This window comes from Mus musculus, chromosome 12, assembly GCF_000001635.26.
Source record: "Mus musculus strain C57BL/6J chromosome 12, GRCm38.p6 C57BL/6J".
NCBI lineage: Eukaryota > Metazoa > Chordata > Mammalia > Rodentia > Muridae > Mus > Mus musculus.
The window spans coordinates 34,681,270-34,701,963 of NC_000078.6; the positions used below are offsets into that span (position 1 = coordinate 34,681,270).

Here is a 20,694-nt window from a genome sequence, read left to right on the forward strand (position 1 = left end):
CTGACATTCACAGGCTTTCAACCCATTAACCCACATTGCAGACTAGTGTCCTGAGAGAGTGTGGCAAAATATTAAAACTATATGTCCTTTTGACAGGCAAGATGTGTTATGTACCCACTAATTTTAATAATGAAACACCAATTTGAGTAAAAGAATAGACTTACCAGAGATTAAACTAGAACCAGCCACCAGACTCAATCCACACATGCTTACTGTCAACATTCAAGAAGGCATCATGGCACCAGACAATCCACATGCCTACTGTCAACATACAAGACAGATATTACTGAGCCGGACAACTAGGGATATTCCAAGTCATGTGTCTTTAGAAGTTTTATCTCTGAAAAGAGTCTTCAAAACCTAAGTCTTTATTTTTGATAGATAAGAAACAGATAAAACTATCTATTCTTTTTGAAAATAATATTGAAAACGCTTATCATCCCCAAACATGAAACTATACATGTTTGGTGTAGTATCATGCCTTCACATTATCTTCACACAAGAAAATGAATCTTAGGCAATGAAATATCCAAAAAGTATCTTGTAAGTAACACACATACTATTTCCAATGCAAACATATTCTAGCTAGCTGAACAGAGTATCGATTTATTGATCACACGCCTCTTAAGCACCCTGTAAGGCTGGGCCCGGACACAGAAAGTCGGACTAGAAAGTTCAAATAATAGCGGGACAGTAAGGAGAATGTTTTTCCATTCCAAAAGTTTTTTGCTCTTCATTATTTTAAATTACATTTTTATTGTTTGAGAATTTCATACATACATACACATATATAATGTAGTTTCATCAGATACCAACTCCGAATCCCTCCTCTATAACTGACCCATCCCCAGATTTCATTTTCCTCCTAACTTCATTTGCTTTGTTTTTTTTTGTTTTGTTTTGTTTAATATTTTTTATTATTACGTATTTTCCTCAATTACATTTAGAATGCTATCCCAAAAGTCCCCCATACCCTCCCCCCCCCCACTTCCCTACCCACCCATTCCCACTTCTTGGCCCTGGCGTTCCCCTGTACTGGGGCATATAAAGTTTGCGTGTCCAATGGGCCTCTCTTCCCAGTGATGGCCGACTAGGCCATCTTTTGATACAGATGCAACTAGAGTCAAGAGCTCCGGGGTACTGGTTAGTTCATAATGTTGTTGCACCTACAGGGTTGCAGATCTCTTTAGCTCCTTGGATACTAAATGCATTGAATGCACTTACTGGTGTGTGTGTGTGTGTGTGTGTGTGTGTGTGCGTGTGTGTGTGTGTGCGTGCATAGATACAATTCCATCTACTAGAGAATGGGTAGCTTCTCCCAGATCATATCCTTGAAGAACTTGACTCTTGTTCCCCTAGCAGCCTAAATTAGTTGTCAAAAGTTCCTCAGTTAGGGGCAAGACTTAATGAGAACTGCCCATCCATGCTGGAATTTTAGCTGACTTGATTTTGAACAGGTCATGTGATATAGTCACACCTACTAATTCCACATGCGCAATGGCACTGTCATGTGCGGCAAGTAATTTCTCCACAGGTGTCCACAGTCTCTAGGTCTTGCAATTTTTTCTACCCTCTTTTGTAATGACACTTAAGCCTTAAAAGGAAAGGGTGTGATGCAGTTTCCATTTAGATCTGCACACAGCAGTCTCTTGTTCCCTGCATGTTGAGCAGTTGTAGGTCTCTGTATTAATCACAATCTATTGCAAAACAGAAGCGTCTCTGATGAAGGCTGAGAGATGAACTCATTTATGACAATAAAAGTTGGAGCTTAAGGATATGGTTTAGTAATAGGCAAACTAAATAGACAATGGGATGCATATAAAAATGGATAAAAGAGAAGTTTTTAAAAGGCAGGATCTATATGGAAGCACTATGGATGAGAAATGTATTCTCGCCTGTAGCCTGAGGATTATGGTCCCTTCAATACGGGTACTGCTCTACAAAATCCAGAGCATCAGGCCAGTGTCACCACACACATGATCCTATAACGGAGGACTCCGAACCCCATATTCTCCGAGGGGCCCAGTTCTGATCTGATCCCCTGGAAAGTTCCTGTGCAGCGCTGGGTCAGTCTCCACGAGCATCTCAAGTACTCACTTAGAAAGGAAAAATTCCCATCTCGCAATACATTTGAATGACGGCATACATATTAACAGCTTGCAGGTTTAGATAATGGAAGCCTAGCTCTGCATGACTTCCAATTTCAATATGCTAACCAAGTGCTGGATTTTCATTGCAAAGCTCCAGGCCCAGGACCTGTGAGTCCAGCCTCAACACCTCACAGGCACTTTTTAATAACACATTAAAGGGAAGGCCAAGGCACCCTGGAAGGCCCTGGCAGGCAGCCACTTCTCCTATTAGTAAGCTTAAGTTACACTGTGGTGTTCTCTCCGGTTTCAACAGGAACCTAACTTCAAAGAGAAAATGGGCATGACTTACATTTTTATGATTTCATTTTATTTTAATGAATTAAAAAAGCAAAGTACGGGTCTCTGAACACCTCATGTCCACTCGTCTCCTAGTCATAATTACAACTTGAATAAATATTTTCCTAAACACTTTTAGAGTTTTCCTATGTGCTGGCTACCAATTGCTGAAAGGTACCTCAGAACATGCTAATCCCAAAGTAGTAAACTGATGCTGCTGCTGTTTTATCTACTGTGCGACAGGGAGAGGGGGAGTAACCATCAACAGAAGATTCAAATAACCAGAAAGTTGTTTACCAATAACAATCAGGAAGCTTGCTAAGTTTAGTGTTAGTTAAGAAAGAGAAAATTATTTCAGAGAAACTTGGACACCCTTGTTTTTAATTGTCTATCCAACTTGACATTGTAGGTTCTTTAAATTTACCATAAAATTTCTGGTTATTAATAATTCTAATTAGTTTTTTTTTACATATTTCTGCAATGTTATAAAAACAATTTCCTCAGAAACAAGCGGTTTTGCTTTTAGCTCTCTCCTTGTTTCTCAGGTATAAAAATTAGCACTGCAAGAAGAAGTGTAGGCATTCCAGGTTTGGTGGTATAATTATTCTAATTGGTGTAAAAATTCAAATTTGTACTGAGTGTTAGGCTGACTCAAATGAAATCACCACATGGTTGGAAATGCCAAATATAAGCAACTGTATATGGCTTGAAGTAATATTTACTGAAACAGAGGGTTTTTCAGTAACACATTAGCTGTCTTATAGATTATATCTTGTGACTACTACTCAGTTACTGGCATAAACTAAGCAATAACATTTAAGTTACCAGATTCAACTTAAATTAAAGTCATAACTACCTACCATAAGGAGTTCATTTCCAGAAGATTAGTATTTATAATATTTATATCCTCTGGTTACTCAATATGAAAAAGACTAGTAAAGAAAGCATACCCTATACAATATGCAAATATAATATAATAGATAATTCTAGTTAGTATCATTGCAAGCTGGGCACAGTGGAACTTGCCTGTTACTTTCACTACATGAGAAGTAATTCTTAAAATCTGTAATGGTAAACTTAACAAGATGAAATTAATACTATTAAAAGGACAGCAACTGAAGTCAATGTTCTGTTCATGGAAAATTATACAGCATGTTTTTGTTTTAACCATTACTTATTTATTCAAAACATAAGGTTTTTCCTTCCCAAAGTTCTGAGCAAAAGACATTTAGGTACCTAACATTGCAGTTCACAGTTTTATCTTAGCCTGGACTTCTCTGAAGTGTGACTTCTCCTGGTCCTAAAGCTATTTGAATATTTTTATTCTTTTGTTGTTTTTATGCAGGCAGTGGGTTCAACATGCATTTATGGCTCATTTGTACATGAACAAATTTAGTTCTCCCAATCTGATACATGATAAGCAATGCAGCTTATAGCTTTTGACGGTAATAGGAACAGAGAAACATTTATTGTAACTTATAAAGCTGTTGACTTTAACAGTCAGAAAATGAACTTGATACTGTTTTAAATCTGAGTTTAAAACAAGCTGTTGTATCTTAGGACCCGGTGAGAAGATCTCATGTCATTTACCACTTTATACTGAATTGCAATTATGTCTGTAAACACTAAAGTGATTTTAGAGACCTCTAAGCTCCACAAAACCAAGAGCTATTCCATACTCATCATTTTATGTTACAGCAACGCTCTTCAAGCTTAATGTGCAGAGGACTCACCCAGGGATCTTGTTAGACTATAAATTGTTCAGCTGTGCTGGGACATGGCCTGAAACATTGCAAAGCTAACCAACTGCAGGATGCTGCTGACACTGCTGATCAGAAAAACCACACTGTGAGCAGCAACAGTATGCAGCACCCAACTAAAGCTGTCGGAACCTAAAATGATGCCTAGTAGCTTTGTAGATAGCTGACAAGATTGACTCCCTACAAGGTGCCAAGTACAGTTAACAATTCTCAAACCAATGAAGACACCTGGCTTCCCTAGCACATGGATATCCTAGAAGCACTGCAGTTATTGTCTGGCAATAGGGCATCTCCTCATATCCCTGCCAAAAATCAAAAGATGGAGAGGTGGGACCTTGGCTTCCCCACTGTTGATCCCCAGTACCTTGAACCTAAGGACTCTTAGAAGGTACAGTGCTTAGGCACAAGCTCTAGGAGTGTCTGTCTGCTCTCAGTCCTTTTTATAAAGAGCTCTGTAAAGATCTTAAGATGGTCAAGTGCCCATCTCTCCCTCTGAGACCCACAAGACATAGTGGAGGCTCATCTTTACCCTCTAGGAAATTCTGGGGAGATCTTTCCAGATGATGTGTTGACAAGAGTCTGGACAGAAACTTGCCCAGAATCAAAAGCAGGAATCAAAAACCACAGCAATGACATCCCTAAGAATGAACAGTGGCCTGGACCATGGTCACAGCATTGGAGATGATGCCAGTGTGTCCCAGGACACATACAATTGGCACAGTAAAGCCAGCAAGAATTGAAAACAATTGCGTATGGCATCTGGATAAATGCAAGGTATCAAAGGTAAGTGAGGTTTGGGGCCTTCATACCTAGGAAAATAAGGAGTCTGTTTATTAAGTGCAGGAGGTGTTTGGAGAGAGCAGTGAATGGGTAACATGATTTTTTACAGTAGACAAACCATCTCTGAGGTCAGCGCAATTTAAGGAAGAAAACGCATTGCAGTGGTGGAATTATTTACCATCACACTACACGTCCTGCAACTCCTACCATGTTAGCCCTCAAGTTCGTCCTAGTCTGTCTTGCTCTTCCCAGATCCTTCCCAGGCTGTCTTCTGTTTACTGGGTGCTTTGCTCTCGCAGAGGAATGCCGCTTTTGCTTCTTCCTCCATTATGGTAACTTACCTGTTACTGTTTCAACCCTGTTCTAAATCCCTGCTTGCTGTGTGCTTTCTCCTCTGCTCTGCTCCTCTAGGATACCCGCACACCAATGTTTGTTTGTCAGCAATCATCGTCAGCCACACCTAAGGACACTAGACACTGTCTTAACAATCAAACTATTCAAAGTAAACTTTTTAATATGAAACCAAATCTACCACTAAGTATCAAGAGCTGCAGTGGAGCAAAAATAATAGTAATAATAATAATAATAATAATAATAATAATAATAATAATAATATATTCTCATTAAGTAAACCTTGTACTTGGAAGCTAATTTCAACAACAAATTACATCTAAATATCACTGGAGGGAAATCAGCCTCGGTAGTATCTGCTGTGGTAATACACACTTCCAAACACACACATACGCACCAGCTACTCTGTGCTAGCTTATGATCCAAAAGTTATATGCAATGCCCATGACTCCAAATGGAAAACAACTTCTCTCCTGGGCAGACTTTTGTGATGATAAAGAAACCAGCTGCATAATGTGAATTGTGAAGCTTCTGTTAGAGGCATGAAGCACTACACTGAGAATAATTTTGATTATGCCACTTCATAGATGAGCAGTGTTTACTGATAAATGATCCTCCTTATATGTTACTGTCAACACACTACTCATAGCTGAACAGCCTGCAAGCTGTACCTTTTTCCCTCTTGAATTCCATTTATGATTATTGTGTGTATACGGAGGGTCATGCATATGTCACAGGACACAGACAGAGCTCACAGGACAACTCTTATATGTGTTTGGACCTTCGGGCTTTTGCTGCAGGCAAGCATTTCACCCATTAATCTTCCTCCCCTGCACAAGATATGCACACATCTCTTACACTCCAAATCTAAAAGGAACTTCCACTTAAGAGAGACATAAAACAAAATTCACTAACTTTAAATGTCAAGGAGCTCTTTGAAAATGAGGCTAATACATATTGAAAAACAGAAATATTTCAATGTCTGCCCTAGTTTTTATATCAGTACCAAGTGAAATATTCACAGCTATTTTTATAAAAGTTGCCATTCTCCAATTTAAAAGGAATGACTATCAACATTTCTATGGTTCTCTTGTGCAACAGAGAGCGTCTTATCTGCCCCTACTACACAATTTTGTTGGAAGTGGCCTGTCCAGGAAAAATAAGTTTATAAAGCAATTATACATGCACTATCTAAATCACATCAGAATGAACCCTCATAAAGGACAGTAAGATAACCTGTCTCCAGGACTCACTGATACGTGCCAATTCTGAACTACATTAAACAGCTACTTTCTGATTTAATCTTACTCTTGTACATTGACAAGCATGCAGATGAACTGTTTCACGAAGGCTACACAATGGCTCTGGCTCAATGGAGCATCTTCAGTAGTGTGTAAGCACATAGCCTGTTTAGAATGCATGCTTCAGCACTGAGTTTATCCTTAAGAACCACGCTTTGTTCCCACACAGTTAAGGGAGAGGTGGGTGTGGTGGTTCTCACCTGGAACCCCAGAACAAGGGAAGCAGGACCAGAAGGACTGTCAGGGATTCCAGATCAGCCTGCCTGGACAATAGAAAGACACCCAGTTGCAGCAACAGCAATAAAAGACCACAGGCAGGGCAGGTATGGAGATGGATAAGGCAGACAGACTGAGGGTGAATGGATGGGGTTAGGCTGTGGGCATGAAGGTTTCTTCAAGCTGCATTAAAGAAGGGTGGACCATAAGGGGGAAGGGAAATGACAAGGAAAGGTCCCTGAAACCAGCAAGTACCAGTTCCCTTTCCTCCACTAATTAAAGCTCTAAGCCTTCTATAGACATCCCGTAATTCACACCAGAACTTGTAGGCCTTGAGATGTAGATAAAGAAAATATTTGAACAATATGAAACCGTTTGTCCTACAAAAAGAAGTGTGATTTTTTTCTTTTATGGATCAACCTGAGACACATATTTGTCCATATCAGCTTTCTCCTTAATGACCTCACCTTTCCTCTCCTCCAAGTCGTGAATGAAATAAAAATGCTGAGAAACAGGCAATTAAAAAAGTTTCCCCACAGATATTGTAGGACTCCTTAAGATTACAGAATTAGTCATTATGAAACCAAGTGGCCATCCAGTTACCCACAACAGCTTTGCGATAATTTGTAGCACTGAGGGGTGTCAGGAAGAACAAATATCAAACCTAGCTGCACACTCAGAACCCACCCAAATAGACCTCTCTTCCCCCTCATGTACCAGGGAACAATAATTAATAAAAAATGACTCAGCAGAAAGAATAACGGTGACTTCCATGGATCATTGGCATTTTTTTTTTTTTTTTAGCTTAAATCTGAAGTTACCAGATTCACAAGTCCTCTACTGGGGATGAGTCGATGTGATTGACAAGTAGGGACACTTTTGAAAAGCCACCAGTGCTACAGCAGTGCCTTGTTCAGAGTTAGACAAGGAAGCCGATGCACAAGACTCCCCACCCCCTTGCATAATTGCTGTCCTGAAATACAAAAGCTCAAACAATTCACAGCAAAGCTCCCCCATTAACTGGCAGTTTATGAAATATTTCCAAGTCCATGAAGCCCTCACTAGCTGATTTAATAAGGTCAGCCATACAGCTCACAGATGGGGTCAGAACAAAAGCATAGGCACGTGTCTGATCCACCCAGATGAGTCTCATACTCGGAAACAAGGAGATTGGCTGGCTGCCCCTGTGAGTATTTTAGATGGTCATTGGACAGGTGAATGTATCTGAATACCCTGAACATCTTTTCCATGAAGATAAGACAGTGAATCTATTGAATTCAGAGTGCCTACCCAGGCAGTATTTAAGCAGTAGGTGCTTAAATAGCATGCAATATCAAGAGGAAGAAAATAATTCACCCCCATGATAATGAATCCTTAAGGTTAGAGTTCTGTGTGAAAAGTTGATCATTAACAACAAAATCCTGTTACAACAATAAGTAAGGAGACTTTATTGCCCAGTTAGTGCTCCAAGGAAATGAAAACAACAAAATATTGGGGGAAGGTCGAGATAATGTGCCCAGGACAGCTATGCTATTTCTGTAAAAAGATTTAAAGAAATTTCAAAAGCCTTCATGAACTTAATACTCCTCTAGCTGGCCGATACTTCTTGATGTGCCTTTCAGAGCTTAAATAGCTTAAAATATTTTTGGAGGAACAGAGTCCAGAGACCTCTTAAAAGTCAGAGTTTTCTACCCTTTTGCCAGAGTTAAACTGCAAACAGTAAACTGGTGAGTTTTAAAAGTCAAATAAAGAATTAAATTTAGCAACACATTTACAATGGTGATTCCAATAATCACGGGAACTCACAAAATTTAGACTTTGCAGGAATAAGCAGATTTGTTGGGTTTATTTTTAAATTTTATAGGCATCAACAAATAGCATAGTTTCCAAATATTTTATTTGATCTGTTTTTTTTTTCTTTTAATCTGGCTGAGACTGTGCTTCAAACATTCACAAGTTTCCATTTTATTGGTTGCTAGATGAGCTTTTATTTGTGGATACATTATGCCTTCTTCTAAACTGTGATTCTGGCTTTACAGTTTATGGTTATGTGCTTAAATATAAAAAGAAGGAACTGAGAGGCAATTTCCAAAGTTTTACTGAAACCCAAACTATTGTTCACCCACAGCAGTGATTACAGTAATCAATGACAATAAGACAAAACAATAAACGTCCTAGAATGTCCTTGTGTCAACTCCCACGCTCTTAAATTTACTTATTTATTTATTCATTTGTTTATTTTACTTTTTATTTATTACGGGTAGGTGATGGGGAACCACAAGTGTGTAGAGATCTGAGGTCAACTTTGTGGGCTTAGTTCTCTCCTTCTGGGGTTTCTTGGATCAGATCCAAATCATCAGGTTTTCACAAGAAGCACACTTACTTGCCAGGTCATCTAGATGGCCACCACACTGTATTTTGAAAATGAACAGCGTGAAATGAAGACAATCCAACCTGTGGCTAACTCTAAAAAAACACTCAAAGTGTGATGGCGCTATGGGCTATAAATCCCAGGCAACGTAGATGCCAAGCAGGGTGATCTTGGCCTTCTGCACGCCCAGCATCTTTTCTGCAGTGATGCTGTCGCTGCTGATCCGAGGGTTGGCTTGGAGAAGCAAAAGTCTACAGTAAACCATACACTGCACCAAGCCTGAGCTTTAATATGCAGTCCTCGGCACCCTGTGATGGAAGTCTCATCCCCACCTATCACATGAGAAAAATAGGAAGAAGGATCCATCCAACCAGAAAGGGCAGAACCAAGGTATGAGCTGTGGTCTCCTTGAAACCTAAGCTCTGGCCTGTCAACACTAATTCCCTGCCTTCTCCTCTCAAGAAAATAACCCATCATTACCAGAAAGAGCTACTTACTACCAAGCCACTTATCAGGACAGGTGCATTCCAGTCAGCCACAGAGCAGGCTAAAATTCCAGGTGATTAGAGCCCTCTCCACTATAATTCTCTTTCCATGAATGTGGTGGGAGTCGGGAATTTTAAATATTTTCACCGTCTCCACAGGTGACTTTGGGAGTCACTGACTCTATTCATTGGCTGTGCTGTCTGAATAGGAAAGCCACTGCAGTAAATGCCTCCTCCAATCCGACTGTTACTTGAGCCGGCAGGAGAGAGGTGTGACTGCTCAAGCATGTGTGATAAGGGAAGCTATTGCCTCATTTTTAGAAGGTTAGATGTGTACCTGTCATCTGTGATTGCATTCAAGAACATGAGGTGTATGTTCCCATTAACTCCTGTCCTGAGCCACAGCCCTTTGCCATTCTGCCTTATTTCATGGAGGGCTGCAAGCTAAGGCATGGGAGCATGCCAAGCTTCACGTGGAAGACCGTCCACTGGAAATTTCCCAAGAGGCAAGGAATTCAGGGTGAAGTGACCTCTAGTGTACTTTTAATCTCATTGGTGCTGTTTTAAAATCAGGGTCACATAATTGAAAGACTGAAGACAGGTGAGTCACAGTCCCAAGGACATCAGCCTGCTCTCTACTGTTTGCAGCAGGCTTCATTCCCCCATTTACACTTGATCAGACAAAATTTTAAGTACACTACCATTTCAAAGGACTTTTATACCTAGTCCCTCCTGCAAGAGGGGCCAGTAACTGTCAGAAAACACAGAATAAACCTCTTTAAAAACTGCAAGCTGGGCGTGGTGGCGCACCCCTTTAATCCCAGCACTTGGGAGGCAGAGGCAGGTGAATTTCTGAGTTCAAGGCTAGCCTGGTCTACAGAGTGAGTTCCAGGACAGACAGGGCTATACAGAGTAACCCTGTCTCAAACAAACAAACAAACAAAACAAACAAAAAACAAACAAACAAACAAACAAAAAACTACAGAACAGAACATCATCTGCTTGACCCAGAAGAACTTGTAGCCTGAACACTCAATTCAAAGGGGACATGAAACCCTTCACTGGTTTTGGTACTTGGAGCAGCAGCTGAGTTAGTCATTATCAGAGAACAGATTCAGGACCAAGGTAGCCCGATGCCCTGTGAAAACCAAAGCAATTACCAAAGCCCCTTTGAGAAAGACAGGGAAGAATCAGAGGTTCTACCTTGTTGTCAGTGTGGAAAAAGATTCCACATTCCTGCAAAGTTTATCCTCTCACATCTTCAAAATTCTATTTTAAGATCCATGTTCCTGTTTGCATGGTGTGTGCCTATAACCCAATTTTCATAAAGCTGGGGCAAACAGATCTTAACTTCAAAGCTGTACTACATAGCGCAAGCCTGTCTCAAATTCTCAGAATCAAGTTTATCAGACATCAATTGGACATATTTAATTTCAGGAATTCCTACTCATCTTAGAGAAGGAACAATGCTCTGAGGGCCACAGGTTTCCATTTTAGAAGAATAATTGAAAAACTAGCCTATTGTGGCTTCAATCGAGAACTCTGCCAAAAGGGACCATGTGATACAACGGCAAGAACAGGAATGCTTCTGTGTGGGTGTGTCTGTTAAAGCTGCCTTGTTCCAAACAGGACTTGAAACTTAATTTCTGGCATCTCAAACTTGAATACAACATACTCCTTCCCAGATGATCCTCTGAAGGCTTTACTTCTTAGTTTTTACATACACATCCATTATCAACCAAATTGTCAGACATTAAGTTCAGAGTTATCAGTGAAAATGATCTGTCATTCCAACACATAAAAGTACTCAAAGGTAGAGGCAGTTCTCCAAAGACTTTGCTTCTCTGGGTTCTGCATCTGCTGAGAGCTTCTGGGAAGTATGCATCTCAGGTTGCATACAGCCTGGGTGGATGACAGTCTGCATTCAGACAGGATTCTGATAGGTGCTTTAACATTTGAGAAATGCTACCACAGGAAATCTGTAGTGAGACACTCTATATGTGCTTTTAAATTTATTCTTCACAACAACACTGCAGGTTAGCTATTACCACTTTTGTCCTTAACATTTTTTATTAGATATTTTCTTTATGTACATTTCAAATGCTATCCTGAAAGTTCCCTATACCCTCCCTTCGCCCTGCTTCCCTACCCACCCACTCCTGCTTCTTGGCCCTGGCATTCCCCTGTACTGGGGCATATAAAATTTGCAATACCCTAAAGAAACAATGGTTGTAATAACTTTCCAATGTTAATATAAGGGACTGCGACTATAGCTCAGTGGAAGAGCCCTTGTCTAGCCTTCACAAGGTCTTGGTACAATCTCCAGAAACACACACACACACACAAAGATACAGACACATACACACAGAGATATACACACACAGATACAAACACACAGACACTCATGAACACTGTGCACAGACACGTGTAAAAGTCAGGTATGCAAAAAGCCACAGGCTCAAATCCAAGTCTTTCCACATAACAATCCAAAGTGCTTGCCTGTGCTGTCTCAACACCCATGCTGGTCAGAGCGTTGGATCAGTGCCAGACACTGAGGATGTTAGTGCTGGTCTGACAGTTCATTGTTTTCACCTGACATTCAAAGGAATCCAAGGTATCTGTGTGTCAAGCAAGAGAGCTTAGGCTCCACACGCCACTGATTAAAACTTTTATTCTAAACGTCTATAGGTTTAAACAAATAGAGAAGCAGAAGTGCAAAGAACCCCAACCTGCTGTTAATTAATTAATTGAGATTGTGACCTCCCTACCTTAACCCATGAAATTTAGAGGGAGCAAATACAAATAAAAGAACCACATTCTACACCAGGCAAAACTTGCACTGCTTTGGTTTCTTTAAGTACATGAACCTGGAGAGTATCATCCTGAGTGAAGTAACCCAATCACAAAGGAACTCGCACAATATGTACTCACTGATAAGTGGGTATTAGCCCAGAAACTTAGGATACCCAAGATATAAGATACAACTTGCCAAACGCATGAAATTCAAGAAGAAAGAAAACCAAAGTGTGGACACTTTACCCTTTCTTAGAAATAGGAACAAAACACCCATGGAAGGAGTTACAGAGACAAAATTTGGAGATGTGACGAAAGGATGGACCATCTAGTGATTGCCATACGCAGGGATCCATCCTATAATCAGTTTCCAAATGCTGACACCATTGCATACACTAGCAAGATTTTGCTGAAAGGACCCAGATATAGTTCTCTCTTGTGAGACTATGCCGGGGCCTAGCAAACACAGAAGTGGATGCTCACAGTCAGCTATTGGATGGATCACACGGCCCCCAATGGAGGAGCTAGAGAAATTACCCAAGGAGCTAAAGGGAACTGCAACCCTATAGGTGGAACAACAATATGAACTAACCAGTACCCGGGAGCTCTTGTCTCTAGCTGCATATGTATCAAAAGATGGCCTAGTGGGCCATCACTGCAAAGAGAGGCCCATTGGACTTGCAAACTTTATATGCCCCAGTACAGGGGAACGCCAGGGCCAAAAAGGAGGAGTGGGTGGGTAGGGGGCTGGGGGGGGTATGGGGGACCTTTGGGATAGCATTGAAAATGTAAACGAGGAAAATACCTAATTAAAAAAAAGTAAGTAATAAAAAAAAAGTACATGAAGCTTGTGGTCATGAGTCATAAGTTCTCTTTGTAGGTTTTAAGATGCTCAAGAACTTTAGTAAAAGGATGATGAAGACAGATATGACTGCAGCTTACAGCTTACACTTAGTATTCCAGAATTTGGGAAGCTGAGGCAGGAGGATCAACATGAGTTCAAGGTCAGTCTGGGATGCATAGAAACCTTTATCTCCAAAAAAATTATATATTTATACTAAAATGTTGAGGTTTGGTCTTTTGCTTGAATTATAATACTAACTATTGGTCCCCAAGGCCTGGATGCCCCCCAGAGATGAGAGAGTATGCATGTATCCAAATAACATATCCAAATGACATAGCCAAGTGATGCTATACAGGTAATGCTATATAACCTTGTACCCCCCCCAAAGTTATCCATAATTGGTAAATAAAATTGTCTACAGCCAATAGCTGGGCAGAAGAGAAACAGGCAGGGTTCTTCGCTTCTTGGGCTTGAGATCTGAGGAGCCCATGAGAAGAGAGAAAGTAGAGAGAAGGAAAAGCGCCATAGGGTAGGTGAGTAATAAAAATATGGCCAGTTAGAGTTAAGAGCTGCCCAGATAGAACATGGCAAGTTATAAAATGGTGTTAATGATGGGGAAATAGATTCTAATAGCATAGGGGATCGATATCTGCCCGGCTTTAGTGCTGATTAAGGCTTATTACAATAATAAAAGTGGTGTGATTTTTTTATCCAGAAACTAAATGATCAAAGGCAAAGCAAAAACCCCCCATTTGAGATTAAATAATTTTTGCAACACTAAAACATGACACTTTACTTATAAAGTTTATTTTTCAAGGTTGAATAAGTAAGGGGACCACTCTCCATAGCTGTGATAGATAACACAGGAAGTACAATGAGCCCCTGAGGTACGTTAGTGTAGCAAGCACTCAGCCAGCACTGGCAATGCCTAATTCACGAATAATGCAGAATATGGAGTCTCAGCCAGCACTGGCAATGCTCAATTTACTAATAATGCAGACTATGAGTGGTCATCTTTTGTGATTGGGCAACTCTTCCCAATGTGGGACTAGGTCGTAATTGGTTGAGTTGTTGGCCAAGTATGTCCTGTGGAGATCCCTAAGTAGCCCAAACTGATGCCAGGACAGAAGATCACTCTGAAAACTTACAGTAGAACTGCCTTGCTGAGGACAACATCCACACACCTCACTGAATGTAGAGGTTGAGCTGGAGCTACATGGGTCTCACCCTTAAGTTACAGTCTCTTTGGCACAGAAGGTACTTTGCAGGCTATGGAAAGAGAAGCCCAGATGCCAACCAGGCTGCAAAACCCTCCACCTAAAATCTACCCTGCCTGCAAGATGTGCTACGGCAATGGTGGCTCAGAATATGGGATGGCCTACTATGAGAGGGAGCTCATGCCATCCACTTCCTGGATGGCCAGGAACTGGAGACTGGATAATACAGAGACCTAGGGTAGAATTAAATACAACTGGAAAATAAAACAATGAAATAATTTCCAATGATATCCTATTATACTAATAAACCAGTTGCTTTGTCCAGTCATGATCAGAGATGCTTTATCTAGCAGCAGACAGTAGTAGGTAGAGACCCACAGACAGACATTATGGAGAGAGGGGGAGGCAAGAGAGGATCTAAATTTAAGTTCTACTTTGTGCCCCTGCCATAGGAGATTGGAAAACCCTAAGGAAGAGCGGGGAGGAAAGATTGTAGGCATCAGAAGGACTGGCAGACACCAGGAGAACATTGCCCACTAAACCAACAAAGAGGGGTCACATGGGCTCACAGAGACTTAAGCATGGGTCTGCACTAGAGCCTCTGAATAAATGTTATTGCTGTTAGCTTGGCAGTTGCCTGGTACTCTAACAGCTGAATCCGATGTGTCTCTTGACTCTTTGGCCTGCTCTTGGGACTCTTATTTCTAGTGGGTTGCCTTGTCTAGTCTTAACATGAAGGCTTTCATCCTGTCTTATCGTATCTTGTTCTGTCCTGTTTAATTGCCATCTCTGGCAGGTCTGCTGTTTTCTGAAGGGAAATGGAGGAGGGAGTGTATCTGAGAAGATAGGAGCTGGGGAGGATCTGGGAGGACTGGAGATGGGGAAACTGTGGTCTGGGTTACTGTATGAGAGAAGAGTCTATTTTCAAATTTCAAAAGAGAATAAAGAACTTAAGAAAAATGTGGGATCTATGAGCATAAACAAAAAGCAATCTAAGAAAGGGCCATCTCTGACAACAAGTGTCTTCTGAACAGCCTCTAAAGGACATTTGGCAAAGCAGACACTCCAGGCTGTGGTGGGATCCCTCGTGATCTGAAAGATATCATGGCAGTATGTCTGTCCAAGGAGGAAGTCAGTGCAGGAGGAGGCAGAGAAACTGTTCCATATATGCAGCTCTTCACTTCCTAAAGTTTCTGTTAACCTTCTACAACTTCCCCTCCTCTCCAAAGAGTAGCTGATATGAACTTCTGACCTTCAGATATCTTCCTGACTGTGTATGTTCATTCACACACAGAGTTACATATCACACACACACACACACACACACACACACACACACACACACACACACACACACACACAAATCATCTTATTTATATCAAGTTACATTACTGTTTTTCTGTCTTGATTCTCTGCATGGTACCTCCATGAAGATCTCAATCTTTTTGACCTTACTGTTACTCAGTCACTTCACAGGCTTTCTCCAGGATTTTTCCTGTGAGAAACTGTGAGGAAAACTTGCACAGACAGGGCACCCTTTCCACTCTTTCTTACCTCACACTTACCTAGGATGGAGAGGACAGAGCACAGCAGTCTGAGGGCACAGGTTACATTTGTCAAAATGAAAAGACAGTCACAAGATTAGAAATGTCTGTCTCACTGAAGAAGTATTACTAACATTTTAGTTTCTTCCTAAGATGTGTCTGCATACCAAGATTTTTCCAGAGCATTAGCCATAACAACTCAGCTCCCTCGATTCCTGTAGATAAGGTCAAGCATTTGTCTTATACGATTTTCTTGCAGGTACGCAGTGAACGTGAATTCTGAGCGTCCCCTCAATTCCATTCTCAGGTATCCTACCTTCTCCTTCCTTCTCCACCCACTCATCTGTTTTGCTTTTCTAGAGAAACTCACTTCTACTTACATTTGAGATGTACACACATGATTTTGCAATTAAATTACTTTTAAGTTCTGCAAATCCCTTACTTATCCATAACTAAACCACCCAATTTGTGGCACCAAACATAAAGAATAAAGAAGGTTAACTCGACCTCCCAGCTGTTCCAGAACTCCTAAGGCTGTCCTACACAGCTCCGACAGAGATAAAAACAAATTCATCACCTGAAATACAACCTCAGCTTCAACTCACTGCCGTTTTTTCGAAGCACTTTGTACCAAGTGTAACTATAAATAGAATTCTCAAGCAGCCAGTCCAGGCTAATTCATAATTTATCTCCCACTCTTTCCATTCTCCTGGATTTCTCCAGCCTGAAAGAAATAACTGCTTCATTGTAGTTCTGGGTTAGAAGCAGTCACAAAGAAATCTGCAGTGTCCCCAGCTGGGCTCCGATATGGAGATACAGCTGTGCTCTCCCATCTCCAGAACACAATAGACTGACTCCATTCCTCCATTGCCCTCCCCTCTCCCAATCTCACTTGCTAACCTGAGTTTCTATAGAGCCTGTCACCATAGAATTGTCCAACATCACTTGGCAAAGGGAAAGTTTTACCTTGTAAGGAAGAAGGATGGGAGGGCAGTTTTAAAAGAATAAAGATGGTTTAGAAAGGCAAACACCCTCTGGCTTGTGTTCTCACCATTCTGACTAAATTTGGGGAAGTATTGACTCTTTCCACTTAAATCAACTTTAATTTTATATATAATCAAATTACAGGTTCAAAGTCGACATCGCACATCTCTGAAATTCATCCCAAAAGTATATTAAATAGTTCTTAGTAAAATTTTCCAAGTGAAGATGATTGTCATTTAACTTCATTTGTTTATTTTCTATGTTAGCACAAACTCCCTAACAGAGCGAGAGAAATCAAGTCCATGTAGTAAGTAAAATGCTGGCCACATGGCTGAGCACACAAAGCAAGCACAACATTATTCTCATTAAGGGTGTGATATTATTCCAGTGGTTTATAAAATATTCAAGAGTATCATTTTTAAATTAAATTGCTGGCATGTGAAATAATTTTCTACCTAACACATCATACATTATAAAGACATTTGCATATATTAAAATCAAAAGAGCCTAAAGTCCACTCCTATTGATAGGGCTTACCAGTCTCAATCCCTGAGCCTGGCTAACTGATACTCCAGCCCCAGGCTGCAGCTCTTCACTAAATTTTGAGCCAGGGGAAATGAGCCCCATGTTCAGACCTCAGCTTTAGTAATTCACAGTGTCAGGACATAAATCTCTGGACAGGGAAATGTCATGCTCTAAATCCACTTCCCAGAGAGTCTGCGTCAGTGTCTTCTTTACAGACTGTTTGCCACCTAGCACCAATTTTGTTATCTTGGTATGTGAGAAAAACCCAGGCAGAAAAACAGCGGACAACTGAATGACCTATCCATGAATTTCGATCAACGTCCCACATGACTTTCATGCTAGCCTATTTCCCATAAAATTACTAATCACCAATACTGGATACACTTTTCCTTAAGTAAACTATGCCTAATAGATGTATGAGTGAAAGAAAGCTTTGATGATGAAGAAAACTTCCTCTGTAAAAGGGAACTGAGCATCCCTAGATCTGGACAAAGAAACAGAAAAACTATGCACTTCAGAAAACACATGCCTAACATTTAGGATCCCAAAACTTCGTGGACTACAAGAAAACAGATCTGAAAAGTTTTAATGGCTATGGAGAACAAAGCAGATGGACCTTTTATAGCACAAAACCATTTTTCTCCTTCAGAAATACACTATCAAAGACCCCAATCAACCCATTAAACTGTTAGCAAATTGCATTTTTGAACCCTTTAAAGGGGTCCACTTTAATCTTCCAAGAGAAGATTGTCTAGGGCGAGATATAAAGATCTCTTGCCATGATTACTGTTCAGAAGCTAAAAATAGCTGTCCGAGAAAATTGACATCAAGCAGCTTCCTGTCCCATGTGACCTAATTCAACAATCTCATCTCCGTCCAGCCAGGCTGAAGACTCACTCCCAGGGCTGCTAAGCTTCTGCTAAGAATAGGAGAGCACACAGAAGTCCTTACGACTTTAGGCACAATCTCCATCTAAATATTCCGATGTGCAAAGAATTAGAAACTACAGAATGCCTGCTAACAGAAAGCCTGTTTAGTTAATTTTAGAAAAATCCATACCATGAAATATTAGATAGCTGTGAAGAGGAGCTCTTAGAAGAACAAGAAGAAGGCAAAGAAAAAAAGAGAGAGACGCACAAAACAGAGCAGCAATGTGTTAATGTTGGCACATACATTCACAGACACAGGACGGTCGTGTAAGAATGAAGAATGGGTAGCTGATTCTGAGACAGGGGAGGAACAGAGAAGGCAAAGGAATAGAGGCCTAGGAAACGCATGCCGCAGCTCTCCTGCCTTTGAGCTCCATATCTGTATACCTAACACAGATTTTCAAATCAAAGATCAAGTCAAAGAAGTAAACGTAAGTGCTGTTATTCAGGAGCAGCCAAGTCCTTCACACTGAGGGAAGTCAGAGGAGGAATGAGTACCCTGAGGCCTACAGTACGTTCCCATGTTCCCCTCATGCAGGGACCCTCGCATTCAAAGACGGAGTTCTAAGACTGGCCACAAAGCTTTTCTGCAGCCGTTCCTTGAATTGTTTCAAGTAAATTTTCCATACGAATGCCAAGTGGGCATTTTGAGAGCAAACACTATTTCCCTTCCAAAGTATTTTCTGTCACACGCTCTAAGTAAAAGACAAAAGTTGTGCATAACTCATAGTGAAACAGCAGCGCCCAAGCCCACCATCTCCTACTCTGTCCTTCCAAATGGAAACAGCAGTCACAACTCTGCCCCTGGACTCAGATGAAGGATCCATGCATCATGATAGTACTGGGATATAGAGGTCCTGACCCAGCGAGACAGAATATGCAGGAACCACTGAAGCCCATGGAAGCCTGTGGTCAATTCTGAGCCCTGGATTGGCTGGATACATATAAAATGGACAGCCCAGATACCCTCTCTGAGCTTGCTTCCTTTTCTGTAAATGTGAACAACGATGCCACTTCCCTGGGAGTAGCAAGCGCACTCTGTATGCTGCATTGTAGAAGCAGATGTGGAGCGAAATCCATCTGCTAAATCCTACATGCTCTTTTTTAATGGAAGGAAACATTTTTAAAAAATTGAAGAGAAATCCAAAAGAAAATGTAAAGTATAAGACACCATAAAAGTGAATTTGTTATTTTTCTCGCCATTCATATATAATACAAATGCAAGGGGAGAATATATCATTTTCTCTAGATCATATTAAAAAATTAAAGGCCTTTGTTATAAGTTGACTGTGAGGACAAAATATATTAATTCATCATAAGATTAACTGCACTTAATATACTGTCTGGCAGTAAGGATCTCCCTGAAACAGTTAAGTGCATATTTCTGGTTATAATAGCATTAATCGATTGGTGTCTTTGTCTCCATCAGAAAATTAACAAAGATAAATATGTAATTCATGTAAAAATGTGATACTAAAATGCAGATCTTAAAGTTCACTTAATGATATAAAAATATCTACAGGTAAAATTGTTAGCATTTTACTTAAGATGTTTCCTTAAAACACCAGAAAGAGATAAATACAGTAAAATTATATATAACAGAGTTAAGTAGAAGACACTGATGCTTGGTGCCCTCCACAGTATGGAAGGGGTGTGTGTGTGTGTGTGTGTGTGTGTGTGTGTGTGTGTGTGTGTGTGCATGTGTGTTTATGTGTATATGTGTGTGTGTGTGTGTGTGTGTATCTCTAGCTCTATCTCTCTATATATCTCTTCCTCCTTCGCACACTCCCTCCCCTTCTCATGTATCATGTGTTGCATGAGTGTATGGGGGACTTACACAAGTTAATAGAGGACCCTGAGAAAGTATCAACTTCCCTTTCCTTTGATTTCACATTTGCAAAAAGCCCTGATTTCATTCAGAGTTCTCTGTCTGGCCTGAAGAAAATGTTATCCTTGGACAAGGGCATCACTCTAAGGCTAGCTGTGCCAGCGAGAAGACAAAACCTTAAACTTTAACATATCTTTCTCATTCTTATGACCAGCCTTCTACTGTAATTAGGAAACTAAAGCAGGCATTCATGGTCTGATGAGCATGAAACTGTTGCTGACACAAGTGCCAGCTATCATGCTGGTGACGATATGCAATGTCAGGTCACTACATGACAAAC

The 20,694-nt window shown here is 40.6% G+C and overlaps 1 protein-coding gene across 9 annotated transcripts in view; it reads right to left on the minus strand.

Annotated features, from left to right (window-relative positions):
* Positions 1-20,694, minus strand: part of Hdac9 (histone deacetylase 9) — an 869,516-nt gene that overhangs the window by 633,690 nt on the left and 215,132 nt on the right. Inside the window, exon 1 of one of the 9 annotated variants that reach the window (XM_006515261.3) lies at positions 165-12,592. The exons of the other annotated variants lie outside the window; for them this stretch is intronic. Within the exon in view, the coding sequence (XP_006515324.1) occupies positions 165-222 (58 nt within the window). The 5' untranslated portion in view covers positions 223-12,592. Of the gene's footprint in view, positions 1-164; positions 12,593-20,694 lie in introns of those variants that run through there. 9 annotated transcript variants of the gene reach the window in all.